At 31.5% G+C, this 26856-nt stretch overlaps 1 protein-coding gene across 6 annotated transcripts in view; it reads right to left on the bottom strand.

Moving 5' to 3' along the window:
* Positions 1-4618: 4618 nt before the first annotated feature.
* LOC133185252 (intersectin-1-like) overlaps positions 4619-26856 on the bottom strand; it is a 48864-nt gene continuing 26626 nt past the window's right edge. For 4 of the 6 annotated variants that reach the window (XM_061320358.1, XM_061320359.1, XM_061320360.1 and 1 more), the window contains 19 exons: positions 26331-26460; positions 25891-26012; positions 25551-25673; positions 25334-25406; positions 24588-24782; positions 18628-18749; positions 18047-18153; positions 17701-17776; positions 17498-17605; positions 17233-17331; positions 16790-16957; positions 16418-16489; positions 15836-15967; positions 12029-12147; positions 11152-11234; positions 9370-9447; positions 8402-8479; positions 7757-7930; positions 4619-7220 (listed from right to left, as the gene is read on the bottom strand). In XM_061320358.1, the coding sequence (XP_061176342.1) occupies positions 7069-7220; positions 7757-7930; positions 8402-8479; positions 9370-9447; positions 11152-11234; positions 12029-12147; positions 15836-15967; positions 16418-16489; positions 16790-16957; positions 17233-17331; positions 17498-17605; positions 17701-17776; positions 18047-18153; positions 18628-18749; positions 24588-24782; positions 25334-25406; positions 25551-25673; positions 25891-26012; positions 26331-26460 (2211 nt within the window). In that variant the 3' untranslated portion in view covers positions 4619-7068. The remainder of the gene's footprint in view (positions 7221-7756; positions 7931-8401; positions 8480-9369; positions 9448-11151; positions 11235-12028; positions 12148-15835; positions 15968-16417; positions 16490-16789; positions 16958-17232; positions 17332-17497; positions 17606-17700; positions 17777-18046; positions 18154-18627; positions 18750-24587; positions 24783-25333; positions 25407-25550; positions 25674-25890; positions 26013-26330; positions 26461-26856) is intronic. The other 2 variants (XM_061320362.1, XM_061320361.1) reach the window with 2 other exon arrangements.

The raw sequence follows: 26856 nt of genomic DNA, 5'->3' as shown, positions 1-26856 counted from the left end.
TAAAAATCATGTTCAATTTGTGAATTTAGTATTAGAGTAAAGTTCTCATTATTGACATTTATGAAATTATGATAAACAAAACTTTTCTGTGGGAAAATTTTCTAGACAAAATTTATTCTGTTATTAAAAAAAAACAATGTGGTATTCGTGGGGTTCGAACCCTATCAATAAAAATCCTGAGTATCATTTTCTTTCAAGACTAGCACGCTTTTTTTATCGAAAGACTAGCACGCTAACCACTAGACTACACAAGTCCTGATGAATAGTGACATTTAAATAATGTTTGTAATATGACCCTTGACTTAATGGACTTCGAGTATTTCTCGAAAATATGCGAATATTATGTCATAAAAGTATATTTTTAAGATACAAATGGGTTTTTGCTCCATATATTTGATAACCAAAAAATGTATATTTTATGCAAACTTTGAGGATTAACTTTTATAAAAATGGAGAGAAGATCCACTCATATCGAAAAATAGTGATATCGTATGAGAAAATGACTCGTTTTGTCCTCTTTAGTGTGTGTATACTAGTAATATTTCATAAGCAAATAATTTCAAGCTTTGTGAGATTTTTGTCAATTGTAGAGATTTTCGTACAGTATATTTTAATTTTAGATGAAATATAAAGGAAAATTTTGATATAATTTAGATTTAATTTTTCACCTTCATGTTTGTCACACTATAGGCTTTTCGCTCGTCATGTTCACCAATCTTCTTTGTCATCATCCATAAAAGTTTAATCAATATAGAAGTAATAGTGACTTGGAAATTAAATAAACCTGCCAAAAAATTGATTGACTGTATGTTTGTTTGACGTCCCAATCGAGAATATTTCACTCATATAGAGATATCACCATATACCGGTGAAGGGATTCAAATTTAGACCTGTATACGGAACTCAGGGCCATTGAGCATTGAGGTCAAAGGAACAATCACTACCTATTTTTATTTTATAGTATTTATGCGGCTTGGAGAACAAGATTCAAACCCGGGCCTCTCGATCACAAAGCGAACAACATAACACTAGGCTACCATGACCCTTACCTGATAAAAGAAGTGAACCTGCTAAAAAAGAAGTTAACCTACTACTCATTGCGAAAGCGCAGCTTCTGTTCCTAGTACACACGTTATTACATATCTGAAAACCCAAGTTATTCTTATGAGAATTGTACTAGTAAATCCTCAAATTCTACAAACAGTTCTAAAGAATAGCTTTCGGGGGCCAGCAGCTTCTCTACAAGCACTTTAATTTACCTGATCACTATTTTATCAATGAAAGTTAGAACTCTAGAAAAGATTTACCATCATACATAATAGTCCTTCATTGAGTACACCTTTCCGTAGACAACGAGAAGAATACTGGATTAGGAAACTAGGCACAGCCTTTCCATATGGAAGCAATGACAATGTCGATAGTATTGGGAATGTGTAGGGACTTTTAACAATACTGAGACGTAAGCGTAGTCATGGACATCGGTCATACAATAAACCCATTATACACGATGTTTCTTTTAATTCACTACTACCGTAAATAAAAAATTAGGTCTCCATCACATTCGCACCAAACTTCACTCTGTCCCTTTGAAAGTTCTATATGGTTTATTTGAAAAGGTCAAGGAAAGTCCATATTTGGATTCTTCGACACCAGAATACAGGCTTGGGTCTGTGATTATGGATATTGCAAATCATAGGTTTTTTAAACCGCCACGTTTTACGGAAGATAACACTGCTCAAACAACCCGTTTGTTCCTTAAACTTCAATTTGCAAACAAAGGAATCGACGCTGTTAATATTAGTAATAATCTTAATCACAAAAAGGTCCAGTCTTGTATTCCACCATATTTCAAGTTGAAGTCCACACCTTGTATTTCTTATAAATATACATCGACTATTGCTTCCAAACTTCTTAATTACAAAAAACCCCTCTACAATGCCTAGATATCTGATGCATAATCCTCCTACGTGTTCATGTTCTTCTTCACCCTACAACTATAGTCCTGCTGGACACGTCATTACTGGTGATGTAAACAAAGTTAATAATGAGGACCTTAAATCCCTTAATTCAAAAGGGCCTAAATTTAGGGAACCCCGTTCTTTCAACTGGCGTCATAATTTTATAAATATTATGAATTCTGTAGAAAATTACGCTAGATGATGGGCCAAAAAGAAGACCTTGACACTTTGTCAGAATGGATTAAGAGCATCAGATGGATGTTGAAATCTCGCATTAAGCGATTGAGGGGCTTTATGAAAACTATTTATCCTTCTGCCTTTAATAGTTCAGAAGTGAAAAAGGAATTAGATAGATTACACGATCAGTATGCACTGGTCTCAGCTGACAAAGTTGGTAACAACATAGTCTTTGTAAGGCTCATTATTTGAATTGTATTTTAGAGGAACTAGGATTTAATTCTACGGGTGGAAATCCAACTTACACCCATACCTCCCTCTCTAAGGAGGAAATTCTTCAAAATCATTTGTCCGTTTTAGATAATTTAATATTCCCAACAATCAAAATGAATTTGAATTACCATTCTTTTACTGGATTCCTAAACTTCATAAAAATCCTCATAGCGGGTTCCGGTAAATGTTCTACCAAGCCTCTTTTTTAACTAAAATATTTTATTATATTTCATTTTGCTTTTTTTCAAGTCGGGGGTGGGGGTGGGGGCAGATATCAAAATTCCAAAACTTAAATTTAAAACATCATTGTCTACAAGTTCAAATGACAAACTTTGGTAAGTGAATGAAAACTATGCAAATATATTTCAAAGTTGAATTTTAATAGTGAATAGTAGTTACTCTGAATAATACATACCTTTTACACATTGCTAAAGAGAGTCGAATACGCCATATGAATAGATAATATGTACAAATATAATGTATCACGTTCATATTCTAAAGCAGATGTGCACAACCATAAGAACTGTTTACACATAGACAGAGATGCTGCGCAAACACAGGATTAGATGACTTCGACACTTAAAAAATCTTCCGCTGGCTAATCTATGATTATGAAGTTCAGAGAATGCTAAACTTAAACAAGGAACAAGACCATATTAGAGAATATTTATAGACATTCCTCTTCAGACATGATTAATATTTGGTAATTCTAATTAGCGAGCGAAATGCCTGTGGTGCGATAAATATAAGTGAGTAAAAATATGCATTTTTTAGTTAACTAAAACATGGAGCAAAGATCCACTTTGCCTTAAAAATACATTTTATGACACAGCATTTGTGTATTTCAGAGAAATTTATTCATACAAAATTGAACGTTTGTTCCCCAATAGGCTCCTCTAAGGAAAATATTTGCAAATGTGAATATTTGAAAATATCCTAGCTATATTATAATAATTAATAATTATTCACTTAATCGGTAAAAAGTTTAAGGATCTTTAAAGTAAAATTACATCAAATGTAATGCGATTCGTATCTCATTGATAAGAATATACGTTATTAATGTAGTAATCAATGTCAAAGGAATGTCCGGTAAAATGAACCCTATCGAAGATGTCCTTTTTTCCTACTAAATACAAATTTATGTTCTTTACATGAACTATATATAAAAAGAATCGAAAACGTCGCATGAAAAACTTACCATAGTAAATTTCAATAATCTTGGAAAGAGCAATTACATTCACAAAAGCAAGAGGGTAAATATTAAATCAAAGGCCCATTTTAATAGACTAATGAAATATTTGGTGTAGGGAAAAAGTATTTAGATTAAAGTTTTAAATTTAATTTTTAATTAAAGCACTAATACTGGATTCAAATAAATTGCCATATTTTTGTACCCCTAACATCTACCCATCCTCACCCCCAAATAGTCAAAATTAAAAGAACTTATCTATAAATGTCCTTACAAAAACAAAAATCCAAATTACTACGTGTAGTTTTAAAAAGTTACAAAAATAGTTGGTTCACCTGTTCCACTGAGTGTCAAATTTCTCTTTTTCACCATTTTTATATGATATATACTTTTTTGTTTGGTAAAAATAACTGAAGTGTGATATCACAGAGAGCGCACATTTAGAGGTTTATCAATGCATCTAGAAGTATAAATATATTTTAACCATAAGATTAAGATATTAACTATTTCATTATTTTTTTCATCCAGTACCTAAAATGAATGATTTTTTTGTTATGGATAAATGGAGGTTTCTCTGCTGGAGATAATATTCAAAGTTTTCAAGGAGTGATTGTACAAGATCACATTCCCATAGGATATGTTCAATTGTCTCTTCTTCTTTTTGACAAAAAACATTTTCGTAGGTAAAAAAAAAAAATTGCGTTATAACGCGAAAGTTTCGCAAATAAACGCAAAATTTGCGCATTTTTGCAAAAGTCACGCGTTTATTCACGAAACTTTCGCGTTATAATGCGCGAAAAATCTTTTTTTTAACCTACAAAAATGAGCTCAATGGGATTTCGTACATTATAGAAGGCAATATGAATAATAGTAAGGCTATTAGTGGTTTAGCAGTAAAAGTGGTCCAGGAACTCTTTCAATGACAAGTCAATTTCACATTTGACACTGTGTAAGGAAATTTATTTTCCATAGAACACTTTATTGGGTTGTAATCTTAGAATGATAAAACACACACACACTCTCTCATTTATCATACTGTGTTTATTAAAACCACTTTAAAATGTTTGCTCCCAGTATATCACACAAAAACATTCACAAATGTGACAGGTCCATTTTGGTCTTACCGACTATGATCACTTACATGTATATACACAATTTAATTCGTGTTCCAATGTTATGAATAAAAAACATGTATAGGGATTGTATTGCACTATATTTTGTCAAAACAATGACTTGTTTCATGTACAACATATTCTTCTCATTAAATGCTTTACTCCATTATGCATTTTTTTTGTAAACAAATATCAAAGACAAATTCAAATTCAGTGAACATGCTGAAGAATGCCTCAAAAACCTTACTCAGATTTTTAAAGATCATGCTACTTTTGTAGATTACAAAATTGAAAGTTTTTATATTCAATAAGTCCTAATGTAAAAACAAGGCCATTCCAAGTTTTTTCTATGTTTAGTGTCCGCGTGCGCCTTGGTTTTAGACACCAATATCAGAAAAAACAAACAAAATCAAGAGTCATGAAATTGATCATTTTGGTCAAAATCTTTGAATTCTGACAATTTCTATTTATTTGTGTATAATATGTAATTTTAGGTGTATTTTAAGCATTTTTAAAAAAACTTGAGTTTGCTAAAGAATAGACGTATGTACCTTTCTTCCAGAAAAATAGATTCATGAAATCAAATCGTTAAAATAACATCATTTTTATGGCTTTTAAGCCTGTGTTTTATTTTTGGGCTTGTGTGTTTTTTTGCAAATAGATAGGTAGGTTTTTGAAAGATGGGTGGATGCTAAACAGAGAAAAATTTGGAATGGCCTAATGAAAAATCTGGAAGTGGTGCCTATTTATTGGAAGAGACAACTCAATTTTAACAATCATATTCTTGATAACACAAATATACGAATATATACATGTATATTTCCTAAATGCTAGAAAATTCATTGAACAGATGTTATTCAACTATAGCTGTAAAAACTGGAAATATCTTTTTATTTCCATAGGGCAGTCAGAAGACAAAAATCTATCTTGAATTATGTGTTTATCAAGTCCTTGAAATTAATTGTATAATTCAATTAAATGTTTATTTCAACCATTTCATAAAATACCTGCATTCAGAACATACAATTCAATAAATGCAAAAATTACCTAGATATGACCTTAACCTTAAAACAGACATCACCATGCTAGAATTTGTTAATTTATGTTATGCCCTGTTCACACAAATGCGCATTAAATATTTAATTCACAGTAGATTAATGCCAAATAAAATAATGCAAATTAATCTACTGTGAATTAAATTGTGTTCACACAACAGTCAATGTGAAGTAAACTAATGCGCATTAAAATTTTGAATTCTACAGTAAGGCTATTATAATGTCATTTGCAAATCATGTCACCTTATACAGAGCAGATCCATCTGACATAATGTCATAGTATCTGTACACATTTTTGGAGATTTACATACTTTTTCTTTGTTTTTCACTCAAAAATAGCTCAAGTGCCTATATCTGACCACCAAAATGTGGTATGTGACTTATTTTTGCCATTAATCATGCGTCAAAATTTAATTCTAATTAGCTTCACTTAGCATTCACATGGAGCTAATGCAAAGTAATTTGACGTGGAGTAAATTAATTTGAATTAAACTAATTTACATTAAGTTCTCCGTGTGAATGCGGTTCAAATTTAATTAGCAGTAACTTAGTATGTTTAATTGGAATTATTAAAATCTCTATGTGAACAGGGCATTAATGTGTTGGCTAAAGCTTAGGCTCTGAATTTTCTGCAGAAGGCAAGATAATTAATCCCAGGAGATTCACTAGATTTATCATCCTTTCCAACAAAGTTTATAAAAGTTGCCTTTTCATTTTTACAAAGTTATGAATCTATTCCACCACCCCATCTCCTATCCAGAGGATATAGAAAATTAACCTTAATTGGTACGAAATATGTTGTTTTGACTGCTGAAACAACATATCAAATTTGAACATTACACGACAATAAGGGAAAAAAAATTGTTGGTAAAAAACGGAATGGAAGATACAAACACACTGAATTTTACTTTGGGGCAATAGAAAATTATTCCTGGGTTAAAAAAAAACGGCCAAAAAAGAAACCTTTTCTTTTTCTAAAGCATTCTTTAAGAAGAATGTACTGCACTGCCATTGAACACTGTTATGGGGAAAAAAACAAGATGTTTATCAATAGAGACCTTAATCTTATTATATATACTTCAACAACATCTTGTTTAAATTACTGTCCCAACTCTAGCAGCTGAATGTAGAGGGTGATGATTAAATAACTTGCATTTTAACATCACTATAAAAAAAAATTCTTTGGAATTGTTCTACAATCTCATTCATTGAAATTAATTTTTAAAAAAAGGGTCCAGCTTCCAAACTCATTAACATGCTGTATATAACTTTAACAACCAAACGTCCTACTTCGTCTGCTCTCGTCATGTGTTCTCGTAAAGCTGTAGATCTAGTTTGACTACGACTTCCCCCGAGGACACTTCATGTAATAATAAACGCTTTGTGATTGGTCCTTTACGTGTTTGGGATTCCTTTAAAATGTCATTGACTCTCACCTCAGTGCGCCCCAGAAAGTCTGCAAAGAAAAAGGGAACAGTTATTAAAATTCAGGTATCTGTAAGTTTGTCTGCTTAATATTCCAATATCAATTAAAAGAAATGTCCCAATTTTTAATGAAATATTTCAATCTATGAGGAAACTAAATATTCAGATAAAATGCCTTTCTTGCTTTATGAATTGGCTTGCATTATCTGGTTTCAATTTCTACTAAAGAATGACCACAGGCAAATGTTTTGAGAAAACCTGTAAATCTGCATACCTTACTTATTAAAATTTCCCAAAATAAAGTACATAATACTTTGGAATTATCACTGTTTTGTGGAGGACCAATATTCATGGATTTTGTGGGTCATCCTTATCCATGAATTTACATCCCAATGAACAATGAAAAATATGTGAACATAACGGTTCATTGAATCTTATGTATACACAATATACCACAAAATTACATTCCTTCTAACTTCTAAAATTTTTTTTGCCCACAAACATTGACCCCCACAAACAGAAATGTTTCAACAGTACCTGTTTAAAAGAGTTCTTTTTCTAACTTACCATTTGGAGAAAAGAGGTCTCTATCAAACACAGTAATACACAACACATCCTGTTCCAAGTCCTTGATGGTGAACTGCATGGAGGCATTCCAACGAGGGTTCAAGGTCGCATTGATGACCTTGGTTTTGTGTTCTTGTACTCCCATACTGACCTCACAGTAAGGGTCACTCTTTCCTGTATTACAACCAAATGATATCACATTGTAATCATATTTACTGAGTTACAATGTAATCATAATTTTTGGTTACATTAATCTAGTAGAATAATTCTCTATTCTTTTACCTTGAAATTTAAAAGAAAGAAAAACTTTTTTGTTAATTAATTTAAAGTGAACTTGAAAATTTTTAAACATTTCAATCTGGATTTGAATCATAAGATGACAAACATATAATCCATGTAAATGATCCAATATATTATATATATATATCAAAGATCTTTTTCTCCAAATGTTTCACTGTGATAGTATAAAACATAGTATATTTTTCAAACTTCTCCATAACTAACTCAAACTGTTTTGTTGTCAGACTCTATGATGAAATTTTTATTGTGATTTTAAAAAAAAAGAAACTTCAGAGTAAAGTAAATAGGACAAATCCAGTCTTATCCTGTTATCAATAAACATGCTGTTTATATTTTTAGTTTTACCATTGACATCGCTGGCCTGTAAATCACAACCCTCCTGCAGCACAACCAGTAACCGACCAACGCCATTAATCTTGCGCACTGCATTGTGGGTAGTCAACATCATGCACAAGAAAGGAAACAGAAAGAAAAAAATCTTGAAATACCTCTGTCACACAACATGCATTAGACTAAAACTATAATGGGAGCTAAAGCGACTTCAATTGTGTCTAATGATTTCTATCAAACTGGGGTGTTTGTTGCATGCAGAGCAATGCTAAAGGAGTTTAAGGAAATTAGCAAATTGGCATACATGTACTAACACTTTTTGAAAAACACAATGCAGCTAGTGCCTCCCTCCCCTTTTTTAAAGTTATCTCTTGTTTTCTTTTGTTTGTTTGTATTTTTTCCTTTCTCCAAAGGTTGATGCATAAATTTTGTTCAATCCAAATAGGGATTTACTTCTCTGCATGCAACCTGTATACTATAGTATTCAGCAGCTTCTGTTATTTTTCATCCTATGGGAAATGCTTCTAACACTGATAACTTAACATTCAAAGCAAGAAAAGTAATAATTTAAAATTAGCCTTAAAACTTGTTTATTGTCGTCAGACTGTAGCTTGTTGGTCAGTCATATCTGTAAGAGATATGCCCTGTTATCCCATCTAAGGCAGCAAGATAAAATCTGCTGTGATCTTAACAGTGAAAAAAAGTCAATCTTATCAATTTTTAATCATGAAACTATTCTGAATGATGCAAATGTACAAAATGCATGATATTCATTACTTCTTCACATTTGAACTCATGCATAAAGTATTTTTTTCTTGAAAAACAGCAACAACATCAATTAAAAAAAAGAGACAACATCAACAGTGGCAAGCCTTCAACTGTCCTAAAGGGTGATTAGTAAAACCAAGCTAACAAAGGGAGCATTCTCTGCTGTGATTAGTACAACCCAAGAATTCCTCAGGTTTCTAAGGAGGGGGCCTTACCATCAGCTGTGGGGGCGAGGTTTATGCCTTCCTGGATAATCACCAAAAGCCTACCCATCATGTGGGATTTCTGTCCCACTGTCAAGGGAAAATGTCAAAACTTGTTCTTTTAATACATACCTATATTATATACATAGTTCAGTTCTTCAGGTACAGTCTACTGTTTTAAAAGCCATTATTTAATATTTTTCAATACCCAGCAAAATAATAACTAATTATATACTACCTTATAAACTACTGTATACAGGGTTATTTTCGCCCTTTTACACTTGCAAACAATTTCGCCCCGTTTTAATATCACCCAGTCACAGTTTTGTTTAAGAAAATATACTTTTTTCTTTGAATTTGCCCCGTCTTAAATTTGCCCAGTTGTGTCTACTGCGAAAGGGGAGAAAATAACATGGGGGCGAAAATTTCCCTGTATACAGTATACACTCTCTCCTTTCAGAAATAATGCATCAATCAGCTTAAAGTGCTTACTTCATATGTTTAGCTAAAACTATCCTCTTATTATATACAGTAAAGCTGGGTTATAAAGAACTCTCTAATAAGGAAATCTTGGTTATAAAGAAGTTTTTACAATTCCTGTAGAAGACTTTTTCCTATGTTCTTTTATACGAACATAAAGGATCTCAGTTATGGGGAAGCAAAATATGAGGTCTTCTTTATAACTGGGTTTTACTGTATATGTAGGTATATTCACTAGCTTAAATGAAGGTATCATAAGACAACTTAATTTTTACCAAAATGACACTTCCTCAATAGAACCTTGTTTTATGGTGGACATTTAATTCTTGTTTTATGCCACTGAAATGTTCTCCTTATGATTTTTTATCTTTTAAGTCCCCAGAATGAAAGTTGCTATAATCTTTCCTCAACTTTTATTACATGTAAGAATGCAATATCATTAAATTCAAGATTTTCAAAAAATAGACTTTTATGACACAACATTTGTATTTTTCTGAGAAATATTTGAAGTGCATTTAGTTAAGGGTCATATTTCAAACATGTTTTAAATGTGGGTATTTGTTATGAGTGGTGTAGCATAGTGGCTGGTTTGTTAGTCTTGAAGCTAAAATTGATATTCAGGGTTTTTCATTGCTTGGGTTTGAACACCCAAGAATACCCTATTCTTTAATAAAAATTATAAATTGATTTTTGCCAAAAAGAATTTTCCGCAGATAAGTTTTGTTTGTCATAATTTCATACCTGTCAATGATAAGAATTTACTCTAAATACTAAATTCACAATTTAAATATGACTTTTAAACATTTGAAGCTATAGGCATTTTGCACGCCTTGTTCGCCAAACTCTTTGTATTTTCAGAAAATCTTTTGCAATAATATGAATCATGTGTTCTGCATAATACTAAATTAAAATACAATTTTCAGTACCCAATGACAGAATGAAAAAATTTACAATCCAGATTTTTACTTTCAAAATACTGGTAAACAATTTGCCTTTTTCAATAATTTTAATAAGATATCCATATTTTTGACATGTCTCATGGAATATTTTAGAAGGAAATACAGTTGAATTTCAGTATCTCAAACATTGATATCTTTAGTACCATGGATATGTCCAAGTAATTTAGAAGTCCTAATCACATATTTTTTAAGTATTTTACCCTCAATATTTCAAATCTTCGATTAACTCAGTGTTTTTTCTCATTCCCATTGATTCTGAGTTAATGAGGTTTGACTGTAATAAATTGGAGCATTTAACAATATCATTATTAATCAGACTATTGCTTTATCTGGAGTATATAGTGATGTAACTCACAGTTGAAAAGCTTTTCTCGTTTCTTCTTCTCTGTGTCAAGGAAGAGCTTGGAAGCAGCATCAATATGTCTGACCCAGGACTCCCTTAAGTGGTCAAGAAAATATCAACAGTATTATAATTTTGCAGTTTTTTCCCTTAACAGTACCCAAATAACTAAGTCTTGTAATATACACTGTATATGTATATGATGTGATACATATGCTTTGGCATACATCTATCTACAACTTATTTCATCATTTTTATATTAGTATTACTTAATCTCCATTGCAAAGCTATAAGCTTTATGACACTCTCTTTAGGATTTAAAGGATATTTTAGAACTTTGACATCAATGCATGCACTTCATATATGTTCTAGCATGTCTGAAGCATCAAAAATACATCACATGTGATGTAAACTATAATCAGTTTTTTTTTCATTCTTCATAAGTGGTTGACAGATGATAATACTTAGAACTAATACTAAGGTTTTGTTTTTATTTTTTTTCTTTCTTTTCTTCCTTTTTTTTTGAAAACGATAGAACAGCATAAAACAAACAAAACAGAAATCTTATTAAATGTATATTAAACAGAATAAAATGTAGAAATATATCTTGACCTGTTATGTTTTCACCAATTTCACTAGCTCCTTCTAACTGGGCCATTTTAAATATTTAAAAAAGTAAACATACACGTGTAACTGTAAAGAAGGAATGAAAAATAATTATTATTTTTTTTTTTTAAAGTACTTTTGCTAAAATAAAAAAAATTAAAAAAAAAAACACTGACAAGTGACCAAACATTTCAATGTACCAGAGATGCATCTCAATTATGAAGGGAAATACCTTTTCAGTGCATACATTTTACAAATGAATTGTATATAATCAGTAAAAGTAAACCTTTCTGTGAGGGTAGGGGCCTTCAGGTTGTAGACATGCTCCACATGTGACACCTGAAGCAAGCAGTCATTGTCATCCTCCCCTAACCTCCGAACCATCACCTCGTTTAGAAATATGGGCTGTACATCAAAAAATTAAAACAAAATCATTGTAAGTATTGGATGGATGTAACAAAATTTAAAAAAAAAAATCATTGAGAGCATTGAATGGATATATTTCATCAAAGTACTGATTCAGAATTAGTATTGCTAGGAGAAAATGTAATATATGTATTTTGGTATTAAATATGATATGTGATACATACATGTACATGTATACATGTATTACACTTTTATGTGAAAACCGTTTATTTTTTTTTATTTTTTACAGAACTGTTGCAATAACTATGTATATATGTAGACAGATATGTTCTTACTTTTAGGTTCATGTATAAAATGTCTACAGTTGTAGTGTCTACTTTGAATGCTAATCTGTTAGTTCCTTCCTTGTACTGGTAATATTTTGAAGGACATTGTTAATACATAAGCTATTGCACTCTGCAGAGTACATGGCTATGCTTTACATGTACATATACATGTACTTTTAATATTATCCTAACAATTTCAAACACATGGATTAATACTAATCTACAATGTACATAACATTTTGGACTGATCTTTTTTACATTTTGTAATGAGCTGTGTTCAACTTACACTTTTGTACATTTTGTACTGAGCTATCCTATACCTACACTTTTGTACATTTTGTACTGAGCTATTCTATACTAACATTTTTGTACATTTTGTACTGAGCTGTTCTATACTAACACTTTTGTACATTTTGTACTGAGCTATCCTATACTTACACTTTTGTACATCTTGTACTGAGCTGTTCTATACTTTCACTTTTGTACATTTTGTACTGAGCTATTCTATACTTTCACTTTTGTACATTTTGTACTGAGCTATTCTATACTTTCACTTTTGTACATTTTGTACTGAGCTGTTCTATACTTTCACTTTTGTACATTTTGTACTGAGCTATTCTATACTTTCACTTTTGTACATTTTGTACTGAGCTATTCTATACTTTCACTTTTGTACATTTTATACTGAGTTATTCTATACTTACACTTTTGTACATTTTGTACAGAGCTATTCTATACTGACACTTGTACATTTTGTACTGAGCTATTCTATACTTACACTTTTGTACATTTTGTACTGAGCTATCTTATACGTACACTTTTGTACATTTTGTACTGAGCTGTTCTATACTTTCACTTTTGTACAATCCTATACGTACAATTTTGTACATTTTGTACTGAGCTATTCTATACTTACACTTTTGTACATTTTGTACTGAGCTATTTTACACTCACACTTTTGTACATTTTGAACTGAGCTATTCTATATGTACAATTTTGTACATTTTGTACAGAGCTATTCTATACCTACACTTTTGTACATTTTGTACTGAGCTATTCTATACTTACACTTTTGTACATTTTGTACTGAGCTATCCTATACCTACACTTTTGTACATTTTGTACTGAGCTGTTCTATACTTTCACTTTTGTACATTTTGTACTAAGCTATCCTATACCTACACTTTTGTACATTTTGTACTGAGCTATTTTACACTCACACTTTTGTACATTTTGAACTGAGCTATTCTATATGTACAATTTTGTACATTTTGTACTGAGCTATTCTATACCTACACTTTTGTACATTTTGTACTGAGCTATTCTATACTAACATTTTTGTACATTTTGTACTGAGCTGTTCTATACTAACACTTTTGTACATTTTGTACTGAGCTCTCCTATACTTACACTTTTGTACATTTTGTACTGAGCTGTTCTATACTTTCACTTTTGTACATTTTGTACTGAGCTATTCTATACTTTCACTTTTGTACATTTTGTACTGAGCTATTCTATACTGACACTTGTACATTTTGTACTGAGCTATCCTATACCTACACTTTTGTACATTTTGTACTGAGCTGTTCTATACTTTCACTTTTGTACATTTTGTACTAATCTATCCTATACGTACAATTTTGTACATTTTGTACAGAGCTATTCTATACTTACACTTTTGTACATTTTGTACTAAGCTATCCTATACCTACACTTTTGTACATTTTGTACTGAGCTATTTTACACTCACACTTTTGTACACTTTGAACTGAGCTATTCTATACGTACAATTTTGTACTGAGCTATTCTATACCTACACTTTTGTACATTTTGTACTGAGCTATTCTATACTTACACTTTTGTACATTTTGTACTGAGCTATCCTATACCTACACTTTTGTACATTTTGTACTGAGCTGTTCTATACTTTCACTTTTGTACATTTTGTACTAATCTATCCTATATGTACAATTTTGTACATTTTGTACAGAGCTATTCTATACTTACACTTTTGTACATTTTGTACTAAGCTATCCTATACCTACACTTTTGTACATTTTGTACTGAGCTATTTTACACTCACACTTTTGTACATTTTGAACTGAGCTATTCTATATGTACAATTTTGTACAGAGCTATTCTATACCTACACATTTGTACATTTTGTACTGAGCTATTCTATACTAACATTTTTGTACATTTTGTACTGAGATATTCTATACTTACACTTTTGTACATTTTGTACTGAGCTATTCTATACTTTCACTTTTGTACATTTTATACTGAGCTATTTTACACGTACACTTTTGTACATTTTGTACTGAGCTATTTTACACTTACATTTTTGTACATTTTGAACTGAGCTATTTTACACTTACACTTTTGTACATTTTGTACTGAGCTACCCTATACTTATACTTTTGTACATTTTGTACTGAGCTTTGTTATACTTACACTTTTGTACATTTTGTACAGAGCTATTCTATACCTACACTTTTGTACATTTTGTACTGAGCTATTCTATACTTACACTTTTGTACATTTTATACTGAGTTATTCTATACTTACACTTTTGTACATTTTGTACTAAGCTATTCTATACTTACACTTTTGTCGTTTTTGTACTGAGCTATTCTATACTTACACTTTTGTACATTTTGTACTGAGCTATTCTATACTTACACTTTTGTACATTTTATACTGAGCTTTGTTATACTTACACTTTTGTACATTTTGTAATGAGCTATGTTACACTTACACTTTCATACATTTTGAGCTACTTTACACTCACTACTGAGCTACTTTACACTCACACTTTTGTACACTTTGTACTGAGCTATGTCTTACACTTTGTACATTTTGTACTGAGCTATTTTACACTAACACTTTTGTATATTTTGTACTGAGCTATTCTATACTTACACTTTTGCACATTTTGTACTGAGCTATTCTAAACTTACACTTTTTTTACATATTGTTCTGAGCTATTCTATACTTACATTTTTGTACATTATGCACTGAGCTATGTCTTACACTTTTGTACATTTTGTACTGAGCTATTTTACACTTACATTTTTGTACATTTTGTACTGAGCTATTTTACACTTTTGTACATTTTGTACTGAGCTATTTTACACTCACACTTTTGTACATTTTGTACTGAGCTATTCTATACTGACACTTGTACATTTTGTACTGAGCTATTCTATACCTACACTTTTGTACATCTTGTACTGAGCTATTCTATACTTTCACTTTTGTACATTTTGTACTGAGCTATTTTACACTCACACTTTTGTACATTTTGTACTGAGCTATTCTATACTTACACTTTTGTACATTTTGCACTAAGCTATGTCTTACACGTTTGTACATTTTGTACTGAGCTGTTTTACACTTACACTTTTGTACATTTTGTACTGAGCTTTTGTTTTGGAATCAAACAAGGAAGATGAGGTAGCACTACCAAGGGGTGTGGCTAGAAGCAGGAAGTCATTGGACAGAAAGCCACAAAGCTCCTTGTGACCTTTAGTCTGAAAAATGAATAATAATGTTTGCTAAAACTGTCAAGTATCACAGAATTCATTGCACTCAACATACTGCTTTACTTAGCTAAAGATGTATTATACATGTATATTTCCTAAAATGTCTTTGCTCATAAAAACAAATTTTAGCTACCATATCAATGATTCATTAAATCAATTTACAGCAGAGTTGAATTGCATTACAGTAAAACATGCTTTTAGTTAACTGCAAGGGACAAATAATTTGTAATATCTGTTAAGTTCAGAATACGTTTTAAAACTGCTGGGAATGAAAAATCACTTCACTGTAACAAGCATGTTTGCTGTAACTGTGTTTTTATGCAATCAATGATATTTTCTTTCCTCTATATTTCATCGATTTTGATTAAAAATGTAGTAAATACTTGTCTCCTTCACTGTCATACTGCCTCAGAATGAAAAAAAGATTTTTTTTAATACCTTATAAAGAGTTCCATGATAAAGTAGTTTTCTGGGTCCTAGACAGTTAGTCACAGAGTTAAAGATCAGTTTCTGAAATTAGGAGAAAAAAATCCATGATCGTTCTGACTTTTTATAAAATGTGCTGTTCATTGAAGTGCTGTGTAAGGAACAGAAATATTTGTAAAAATTGTTTTTGAGTCATTAAAATCTATTGAAAATAAACCGATATACTTAGTACATGTAAATAATGTACATATTTTCAATAGTTACCACCCTTACACAACAATTACAACAATTTTGATGAAGTAGCAAAATGTAATATTGAGTTTCAAGAACTGAAATCTTTCAATAAACAAGGGCTGACTTTAGTGTATGAAATTACATGTGTACCTCCTGTAGGCCATCACATTGGACATGACTCTGCATCCATTCTAACTTGTCTGAATTTTCTCGCTCACGAACCCCCTCATTGACCTGATTACACAGTTCCTCAGCCTTAGCAAGAGCATCCTCCAGATTCTGGCGGTCTGGATGATTTTCTGGGGTATATTGTAGAATCTGAAAATGTTCATCCAATATTTTTTAACATACGAGTACATTGATGTCGTTTCTAATCTTAATAAAATAAAGTTCTCTGTGTCATTGGATAATGGAATAGGTATGGTTTTGTGATTTTCACTTTCAATAAAGTTAATATTACCGGTATTCATTTTTTTTCTATTCAGGGACAGTCATCAGTGGTATTAAACAGGACATTCATTTTACTTCCTTTGATACCAATTAAAATTCAGCTTATTCTAAACACCATTATTTCTTTAACATCATCATCTTACTTTCTGTATCATAAGTGGATACTTCGTGATTCTTTGCATTGGTTTCAATAGAAAACTACTGAGGGGCATCCCCTTGGTTTTGGGATCCTGAACACATTTCTGAAAATCATTAGTTTGATTAACCATAGTAACAATCAGGAATACTCACAAATTATATAGTTTCTTTTTGTCTTAAGATCATTTGCCACTTGTAACTGCTAGCATGGCATTACAGTTTCTTTATAAACCAATGACTCTTTGGATTATCCCCCTTTTATAAATTTACCTTTTGGATTTCTCTGAATTCTTGACTGTTTTCTGTATATCTCTGTATCAATGCTGCAGCATTTAATTGACAGCTGCAGAATCTGATGTATGGGGTCATGTGAGGTATCTAAATATAGCACACATAAAAGATGTTTGTTTCCATCTACAGTATTATCTTCTTGTATGACAGGAATTCTTACATTTTGTGATTTATGTACCTACATTTTCACAAAGGACATCTCCAATGATCTGAATGACCTGACCTTTTCCACACATCTTCTTCCTAACTCGTACTGACCTAGGACAAGTATAAAACAAAACATGGTTACACATTTCTGACAACATTCAACTCTAGATATTATGAACATTATATCATAGATGTAAAATTACTCAAAGTTTTATATTGTCAATTAAAAATAAAACAATTGACCATATACTATTCCTTGACAGTCTTTCTTTTCAAATTGTCAGATTCATATGATGGTTGAATTGGCAGTTGAAATGACTTTATTTAATACAGAAAGCTTTACACACAGTAACCTGGTATAAATAAAAAGGTCACACTTACTTGAGAAGTTTAGTATTGCACAAAATGAGTTCCTTCCAGTTAACAAAAACTGTATCCAATTCTTCTGGAGTCATGACCCCAGCAGTAGCCATAGGCTTGTAAAAAGCCTGAAAAAAAAAGTAAAAATTATCAGTAAGAATACAGTGGTAGAAGTTCAAAGGAATTCCTCATAATGTGAAACTTTGTTTGTTTGTTTGTTTATGTCCCCTAGAGAATTTTTCACTCATATAAGAACACGACCAGTTGTTGGTGGAAGGCAGCAAAATTAGATCTGTACTCTGCACTTATGGCCATTGAACAGTAAGGGGTCATTTTTAAATGTCAGCATCTATTGCACTTTATTTCATCCAATTTAATCCAAAGGACCTATCTCCATGTCGACTGTAGGATTCAAATCCCCAATTTAAGTATTGAAACCACGGTGCCATGTGGATGGCATGAAACTTTGTGTCACATCATGTCAGATTGAAGATTAAGGGAGGGAGAATAATTTTTCTAGATCTGTATGGAGTTTAACCTTGCTAGTACATGTAAGTAGATAAACCACACTGATGTAATATTCAAAGCCAAGCAATACTTACATCTAGCACTATAGACATGTCCGACATGTAAGTTTCTTCTGTGTTGATGAGCTCATGTATATAGTTCTGTCTCTTACTCTCAACAGACGAGGTCTGGGCAAGAACAGAGGGATCACTGGACCCTGAAAACATTAAAGGTATACTCATTAAGTCAAAATAATGACAAGGAAAGACTAATAATGGAAATCCCTACACAAATGTTTAAAGCAAACAATACGAACTTGACATTGATATTTATGTCAGAGTAACATTACATCCTGTATCAAAACAATTGATGGGATTTGCTGCTGAACTTCTCTTGACCTGGGTGAATAGGTCTAATTATATAAATGATTTAAATGAGATCTGTTATTTTCCTCTATAATATTGTGTTTTTACCATCAGTGGCTGTTTAAACACAATAATTTTGCTAAACATGCATAGCAGAGTCTTGTGCATTTTGCACTGTATAATCCATTTCCTGTTTACTACAATATGTAAACTTATTTCCGAATTTCAGTTAGGCACATTTGTACTATATATAAAACATGTATTACATATAAGCAAGTTTCTTACCCATTATTGTGTTCAGTATTTCCATTTTGTTAGCTATCATCACCCTTTGTTTTGAGTGCTTGATATCTTTTTTTTTCTATTGCATCACTGTACTTGAAATGCAGGCATGCTGTAGAAATGATTCATGAATCATTTCATATGCACTGCAAGTTCGCCACACTTCAAAGAATCAATTAAATCCCCCATGCATCCTGAGGCACTTAATAACATACATATTTCCTACTTCTTCTCCTCGGGAATTTAATTTGACTAGTAATTTCCTCTTTTTTCATGATTGTTTAATCAATAAAATTTTATTAAAAACATGATCATTTCATAATTTTTTGCAGTAAATTATTTGTGGTTATTTATATTCAATCATATTTACTTCCTTGTGTTTTGAATTATTTTCAGTTATGTAATTCTATTCAAGACCAAATTCCTTGAATTTAATACACAAAGTCCATTAAAAATGCCCTTTTTCACATAAACCAATTGAAAAAAAAAATTGTCAAAAAACATGGTTGTTCAATGAAAAATAATCCTAACATTTTGGAATCTTCTAGAGTAACAATTCATTGTTGAAGTGCGTTTTACAGGGACTGCCACTAGTCATACTTGACCTCAAGAGCACTGAACTGAATTTCAGCACTTAAGGGAACAACCATTTGATATGAAAAGGGGGGGGGGGGAGGGATTTTGGAAATAAATTATCTGTTCTCAATTGGCTTTTCAAACTTTTTCCTTGAAGAAAATAATAATCTGTCCTTGATCATCTCCAAAATAAATGATCTATCAACTAAAAACCATCAAATTATTTAATCCATTGTCTATGACTGGTCCAATCCACAACATCTCTTCTGTGCAATGCAAGATTTATATATTTTTTTTCAACAGGAAAATATCTGAGATACCTCCATTCAATATCTCATTTTTCAATACAGGAAAAAATTCTACTTCATACAATAATTAATATTTCAAAGTTGTCTTTTTTTTCAGTGTGCAACAACGTAAGACCTATAACTGAACACAATTATAAACACTGCATATACTATTTTTATTTAATGAAGTAAAATCCAGAACCAATTTGAAGAAAAAAAAAACTTGAATTACTGCTTTAATGAATTTATTGAATTGCTAGCTATGAACACATATATATCTACTATTGAAAAAACAAGGGAGTGTGCACCTGTCTCCATGACAACCCCTCAACATATTCTTACTTTTATCATATTGGAAATACAATCTTCAATAAGCCCTTAACTGGTTCTTCAATTAACACTTTCTACAGCATTCCAGGAGTTTTAGGAGAGTAAAACACAGTTACATCTATATCACATCAGTAACTCTGCATAATCTACTGCATTTTTCAACTATGAATCTCAGTTTCTTAGTCTAAAATAAATCAAATTACATGCAAGTTGCAATATACTAAACAAAATCTGAGAAACAATTACCTAAAATATTTGTTATCCAGTTTTATTTATGTCTAAATACCCAAAGTGAAGTCTGATAAAATTAAATACCAAGTAATTCAGCAAAAATATCTTTGAATAAAAAAACTTCAATATAAAACTATTCTGAATCATAAAATTTAAAGTAACAATGAGCAGAATTTGTATAATATTGCTAAACAAAGGTAGAGATGCAGGGCTCAACATTAACTAAAATATCCACTTGTCCATCACAGATATTTGTCCATTTACCAACAAATTTACTTGTCCAAAGTCATTGTTTACCTGTCGACTCAGACTCACAGAAATTTGGCGAAAAAATTCAAGAATGAAGTATCATAAAGAATATTGACTTACAAAGATTTGTTTGATGATTAGGTAATATGAAATGATCCAGTAACACGAACTGTAACCTCTTCTTTAACAACATTGTAATATTCAGAAATGGTAAAAAAAAGAAAGTCCTCTGGAGATTGATGTGTCAGAACACAAAATGAACTGGACAATCAGACAAATGTTAATGTTGTGCCCTGCAGATCTGTTCTTGGTTTTAGTATGAAGCTGAGAGAATACTACACTAGAATACTGTCCACTTGTTATATAGTGTTTTTATCATTTTTTAAAGGAAGAAGTCCATTAAAATAATATGGAGGTATTTATAACAAGCAGTTTAATAAATGAAACATATTTATAAAGTTAAAATATTATATAAATAATTATTTCTATACTGCTAACAAATACTCAACTACTTATTACATCAAAATATTTCAGTTTACATGTATTAAATCTATATTGCACACATAAGGGGAAAAAAAATCTTTTGACTTCATTTTAATGATCAGGTGGGATTACCTTATCTTGAATAAATATAGTCTAGTTTCTTCTTAAGTGACAAGTATGTTTTGGTCTGTTTTGATTCAAAAATTGGTATTTTAAACTTTTTTTTTTACATTCTTAAATCTCCCTACATAAAAATAAGCTACAGTGTATATATGAAAAAAGGGGTTCATTTTCAATTATGATTTCATTAGCTAAAATATTTGTACCTTTGCATTAACCACCAGTTACATGGTATAGATCTCAAAACTGTTGATTATTTATTCAGACACATAAAAAGCCATTCTTTCAAATTGCCCCATTTTTACATATTTGTGGTATACCAAATATATAGCAGACCAATATTAAGTACTAAGCAATTCCTCAGTCTATAAATTACACAAATACTTAAATGTAATACATATACACATTATATAATTCCTAACAATGTACTCACTGCTAAGTTGTACAATACTTGGGTTTATGAAACTCTACAGTGTTTAACTCCCTTGTGCTCATAAAATTCACATCAAACTTTAAGCCATTACATTTAACAGTATCATCAATCAAATGTGCATAATACTGCTATTTTTGTAATATCATTTTTTTTTCAATTAAACAAAGTACAGAATATATTAAATTTTAAAGAGTTGTAGATTTTCCATCTTTGCTAGCCAAGTGTTTCTGATCTGCTACTCTCCTTACAAACCCTTGGCCTATCATGCTACAAAAGTCAGGATTTTTTACACAACTTGTGTCACAAAATTAAAGAGCATTTAAAAAAAGAAGTATATAAAGAATATTTAACAAGCAGTTATCGACTGATGTTTGTTATCTATATGTTGCTGCATATTAACTTAAAAAGTTCGATGACACCATGATAGCTATCTATAGAATGGTACATTCCCAAGTCTATCTAGAGTCAAGAAAAATCAAGAATGGAGATACCATCATTTACTTTAGCTTTGCAATAAACATGTAATTCCTGACTGGTTGAACAATATCAAAAGACTCAATTACATCTCAGGAAAAAAATCCCGAATTTTGATAAGAGAATAGGCCAAGGGTTTGTGAGGAGTGTAATGGGTCAGAAACACTTGGCCAGGGAAGACATAGCTTTTCCTGAATTAAATTACACCCTATATTATCTTTGTCAAAGGGCACATTAAACAGTCCTGATAGTAATAGCTTAGGTTACCCTCTCATCAGATATAATGCCAAATTCATAATAAACAGTCAAATATGTGGCAATGTGTATCAATATCTCATGGATTAACACCTATACATGACAAAGATACTTGGAATAAATTTGTAAAATGAATGGCATCAAGCTATTGTGTGAAAAAAAAACAACTTAGCTTCATATTTTGTCTAGCAATCTAAGGGTAAACAAGTCTTTGTCCTGATAAACTTTAATGCAAAGGTCTCCATGTACATGTATATGAATACAGTTTTTATCTGTTTACAAAATAATCATGCATTCCTTACACCACAACTTTTTACCAAATTGAAAATAGAGCAGCTGAAATTAAAATAATCAAAATTAATTATTGATAAAACGATGCATTTTGACTTGTGGACAATTTTTTAAACATTTAGGATTCTTATCATGAATTTATCTTATGAATACATGTATGATAGTTGTGCCAGTGTGAACACATCCTCTGCATTTTCCAATGTACAAAATCAGTTTGAACTCACATGTGCAGCTGAACTATTTGGCAAATAAACTGAGTATCTTTAAGGAATTAAAAACTTAACAATAACAGAGATGCTAAAAAATGTTAACAATAAATACAACACAAACATCTCAATAATGAAGGATTTGATGATGAAAAATCAAGTAACAGTATGACAGGTATGAACTTAAAATCTGTGTTTATACAAGTGCAGAATTGATAAAAATATGTCAGACTCTACCAACAATAAATGACACACGTCACAGACATGATAAAATTTAAAATGATATATTCACAATAAATGTAAAATTATATCCATTGTATAATTGTTCATAGGCATACCCTTGCAATAAAATTGAGAAGCATTCAATAGATACACGTAGCTTACAATTCCTGCATTAGTTCAGCTTGTTTTAGCTGAAAAAGTTGATTCATCTACACTTTTTTTTTCCCTTTGGAAATGCCTTTCAAACAAAACACTGGTATGGTCGTATTATTACACTTAACATCCAACTATCACAATGGCATAAAAATTGCACCAACTTATAAAATAATATTTCTCATATTATTCACAACACTTAAAAATATTCACACAAACTGAAATCTAAGTACACATGTACTAAACACCATCTCTTATCTCCCCCTTATTTAGCTTTAATGCACACACCCCCTACAAAATATAGCCTATTAGAATAGTAGATGTCAAAGTTATTCCCCTTGCAGAAAAGTGACAAGTGACAAGGGGGTGTGGCCAGTTAAGTCTGTCTGACCCGCCTCTTTCTGAATCTTAGTAAGGATATATAACCAAAGAACTTCTGATGGCCGAAAAAAATCAAAATGAAATCATTCAAGATATCAGCGTACCAAAAATTAATTTCGGAAGTTACGCACTGAAAAATAAACAAATTTTATTTGCATTTTGTGCAAAATATATATAAAGTAGGCATATTTTGTGTGAGTGTGGCATTAAATGCACTAAGGGGGTAGGTGAAATGAGGGAGGGGTGTGTCAGGGGTGAGGTCAGACAAACTGTACTGCTCCCCAAATCACTCCAAATGTCACTCATCCTGCAATCAATAAAAAACAGTTAAGGTTAGGTAGAACTGACACATTATGTAGATGCTGGTTTCTAGCATTTAAAATGATATCCAGAGAGATTCACCCATATTTTTTTTTAAAATTATAACTGTGCATAATTAAGTACATGCATCATATTGTGCCTCAAAATATGCTCAGATTCATAGTTAACACTAAACCCCATTATATGTATTAAACTATCTACAAGTATTATGCTTTTTTTATTTCTCCAAGTAGAGTAAAAAAATTTTACCACCCAAAATAAATTTCAAATGAATCTTCTCCCTTTTTCCAACCTCGGCCCACAAGAATATTTCTAGACTAGTTCTGTATCAACTATAAGTTAACACTGCAGAGATCATGCAAACTGTATTATTCTAAAGATAAAGACTTTACTTACATGTATTTTCTTGAGGAGGAGAAGAAATGAGGGGTCCGACATAGTTAGAGGGGAACATTCCGACTGTTCCGTTCACCTCCCCCTGCCACCAGTCAGCATCCTCCTTACTGATAACGTTAATCACAGAGTCTTTGTGGAATGTCAATTCATCGTCATTCTGAGCCGTGTAAGGGTACAGTGCAATCACCTGATCAACTGAAATCACAAATTATATTAACATTTTTACAATGCAGCAATTTCATGATCAGTAGCAATTCATTAGACAAGTTTTAAGGGAATTAAATCCCAACTTCATACCACCAAACAAGGAACCTCCGTCTTCAATGTTCTTATAGTTTGTACAATGTTGAAATAGAGAAACTTTATATTATCAAAATTGACATAAATACCAAGAGCTTATACACATATCTAAATAAATACTGTAAGCAAAATTACTCAAAACTTGATTATTAATCAAACTTTTCTTACAATACATGTACATTTATCTTAGGAATATGATTTTCCAATTCTCTAAGAAGTATGTACAGCTGTAAGTGATAAAAGGTCATGAAAAATTTTATTTTCTGTTACATTAGAATCTGTTGTAAATATATGTATCTATTTGGACAAAAATGAATATATTTATGAAATGAACACGTTACAGAGTTGACAATTTTAATCTTAGCTGTAAGAATTTTTGAGAAAAGGGCCATAGCATTTTAATTACATAAGAAAAGTATTACAGGTAGTGATAAGATAAAACTTACCATATTTATTCTCCACAATTGCTGATTTCTGTGGCTGGGGTGCTGGAATTGTGGGTGTGGCAGTCCGATGTAACTAAAAATAGAATGTATTGACATAGCCCTTTCCTTTAGACTCTAAATAGTAAAGCAGGGATATTTCTTTCCAGCAATAGGAAAAAAAGCTTAAATTGTAATCTAAATTGAAATTTACACTCTTTGAGACACTATAAATTCTTACTGTGTTTGCGGGTGAGCCGCTCTGAGATGAATTATCAGGAGTGGATCTAGCACTAGATCCACCACCCAGAAGTTTGACATAGTTAGCAGGGAACCATCCTATCTTCTTCCTCTGACCACGAGCCTGAGAATGATATCATGTATGTTACTAGCATGTCCAGTATTTGATAAAAAGTATTTAAGATTGCATTCATATGGATTGAATATTGGCAATACACAGAGGTCTTTTTTTCTACACACATTTTTTTTAGTGAGAATCTAATCTATGATCATTGTAGATGTATGGACCATTAAAACTCGTCCCTCTCTGGACCCTCATACTTGACCTATTCTATACTCACCTGAAGTTCCCCCTCCCACCAGCCGCTGGGGCTTTTCTTACGGACCTGAATCAACTGACCAGGACTTAAAGACAATTGTTCACCTCCTGTTGCCGTGTAGGCAGCTATCACTGACGCTATTTCTGTCAATAATAACATAATTCTCAATTTATCTGCTTCAGGTCAGAGACATTACTCTTACAACTGGTCTCTGATAATGTATTACAATATAGCAATGATCTACATGTATATTCAGCATTTGGTATGCAAGCATTATTATATTTTCTGTTAGAATATTATGAGTGATATGCTTCAAACATACCATTATTTGTAGCAGGTCCTATAGTTTATCAAACAAAATGGAAAATCAAATTTAAAAATCACAACCATGCATTGTTATTCATTTTACGGAATAAAAAATCCAGACCTACGCGTATTAAACTGATTCTTTTATCTTGTACCTGGTTTTTTAAGTGTTGAACTGGTTCCCGTTTTTTGTTGAGTCTGTGCTGGCTGACTGGTGGCCGGCTGTGGTTGAGGAGCCTGAACAGTGGGTTGTACAGTTGGGGTATGACTAGGCGAAGGTTTTGGCTGAAATATTGAAAAATAATCCAAAATGTTCTAAAAGCTAAAAATTCATAATATTATCATACCAATTAAAATAAAGAAGTCAGTAAGCCAATGCTCACTAGTACATTTAATACCCCTGCTCTGATGAGAATATACACCTTAATTTGAATATACACAAGTTCAATTAACAAAATATTGTACATATCCAGAAAGTCAATGTCCACAGTAACAAAACATAAGAATCAAAGCAACACAGGGAGAGGAAGCTTACATCGAATTCGTACAAAAATGAATCCCACCATATGGCATGCCTGTACAAAGAGTGTAAAATTTCAAGCATCTGCAAAGAGTAGTTACTGAGAAAACTGCAATGAAAATTTGTTACAACAGACACACACACACACACAGACAGACACA

This window comes from Saccostrea echinata, unplaced genomic scaffold (genome assembly GCF_033153115.1).
Source record: "Saccostrea echinata isolate AGI-Se365-2 ecotype Australia unplaced genomic scaffold, CSIRO_AGI_Sech_v1 ptg000012l, whole genome shotgun sequence".
Lineage (NCBI taxonomy): Eukaryota > Metazoa > Mollusca > Bivalvia > Ostreida > Ostreidae > Saccostrea > Saccostrea echinata.
This window is presented reverse-complemented; position numbering and strand designations above follow the sequence as displayed.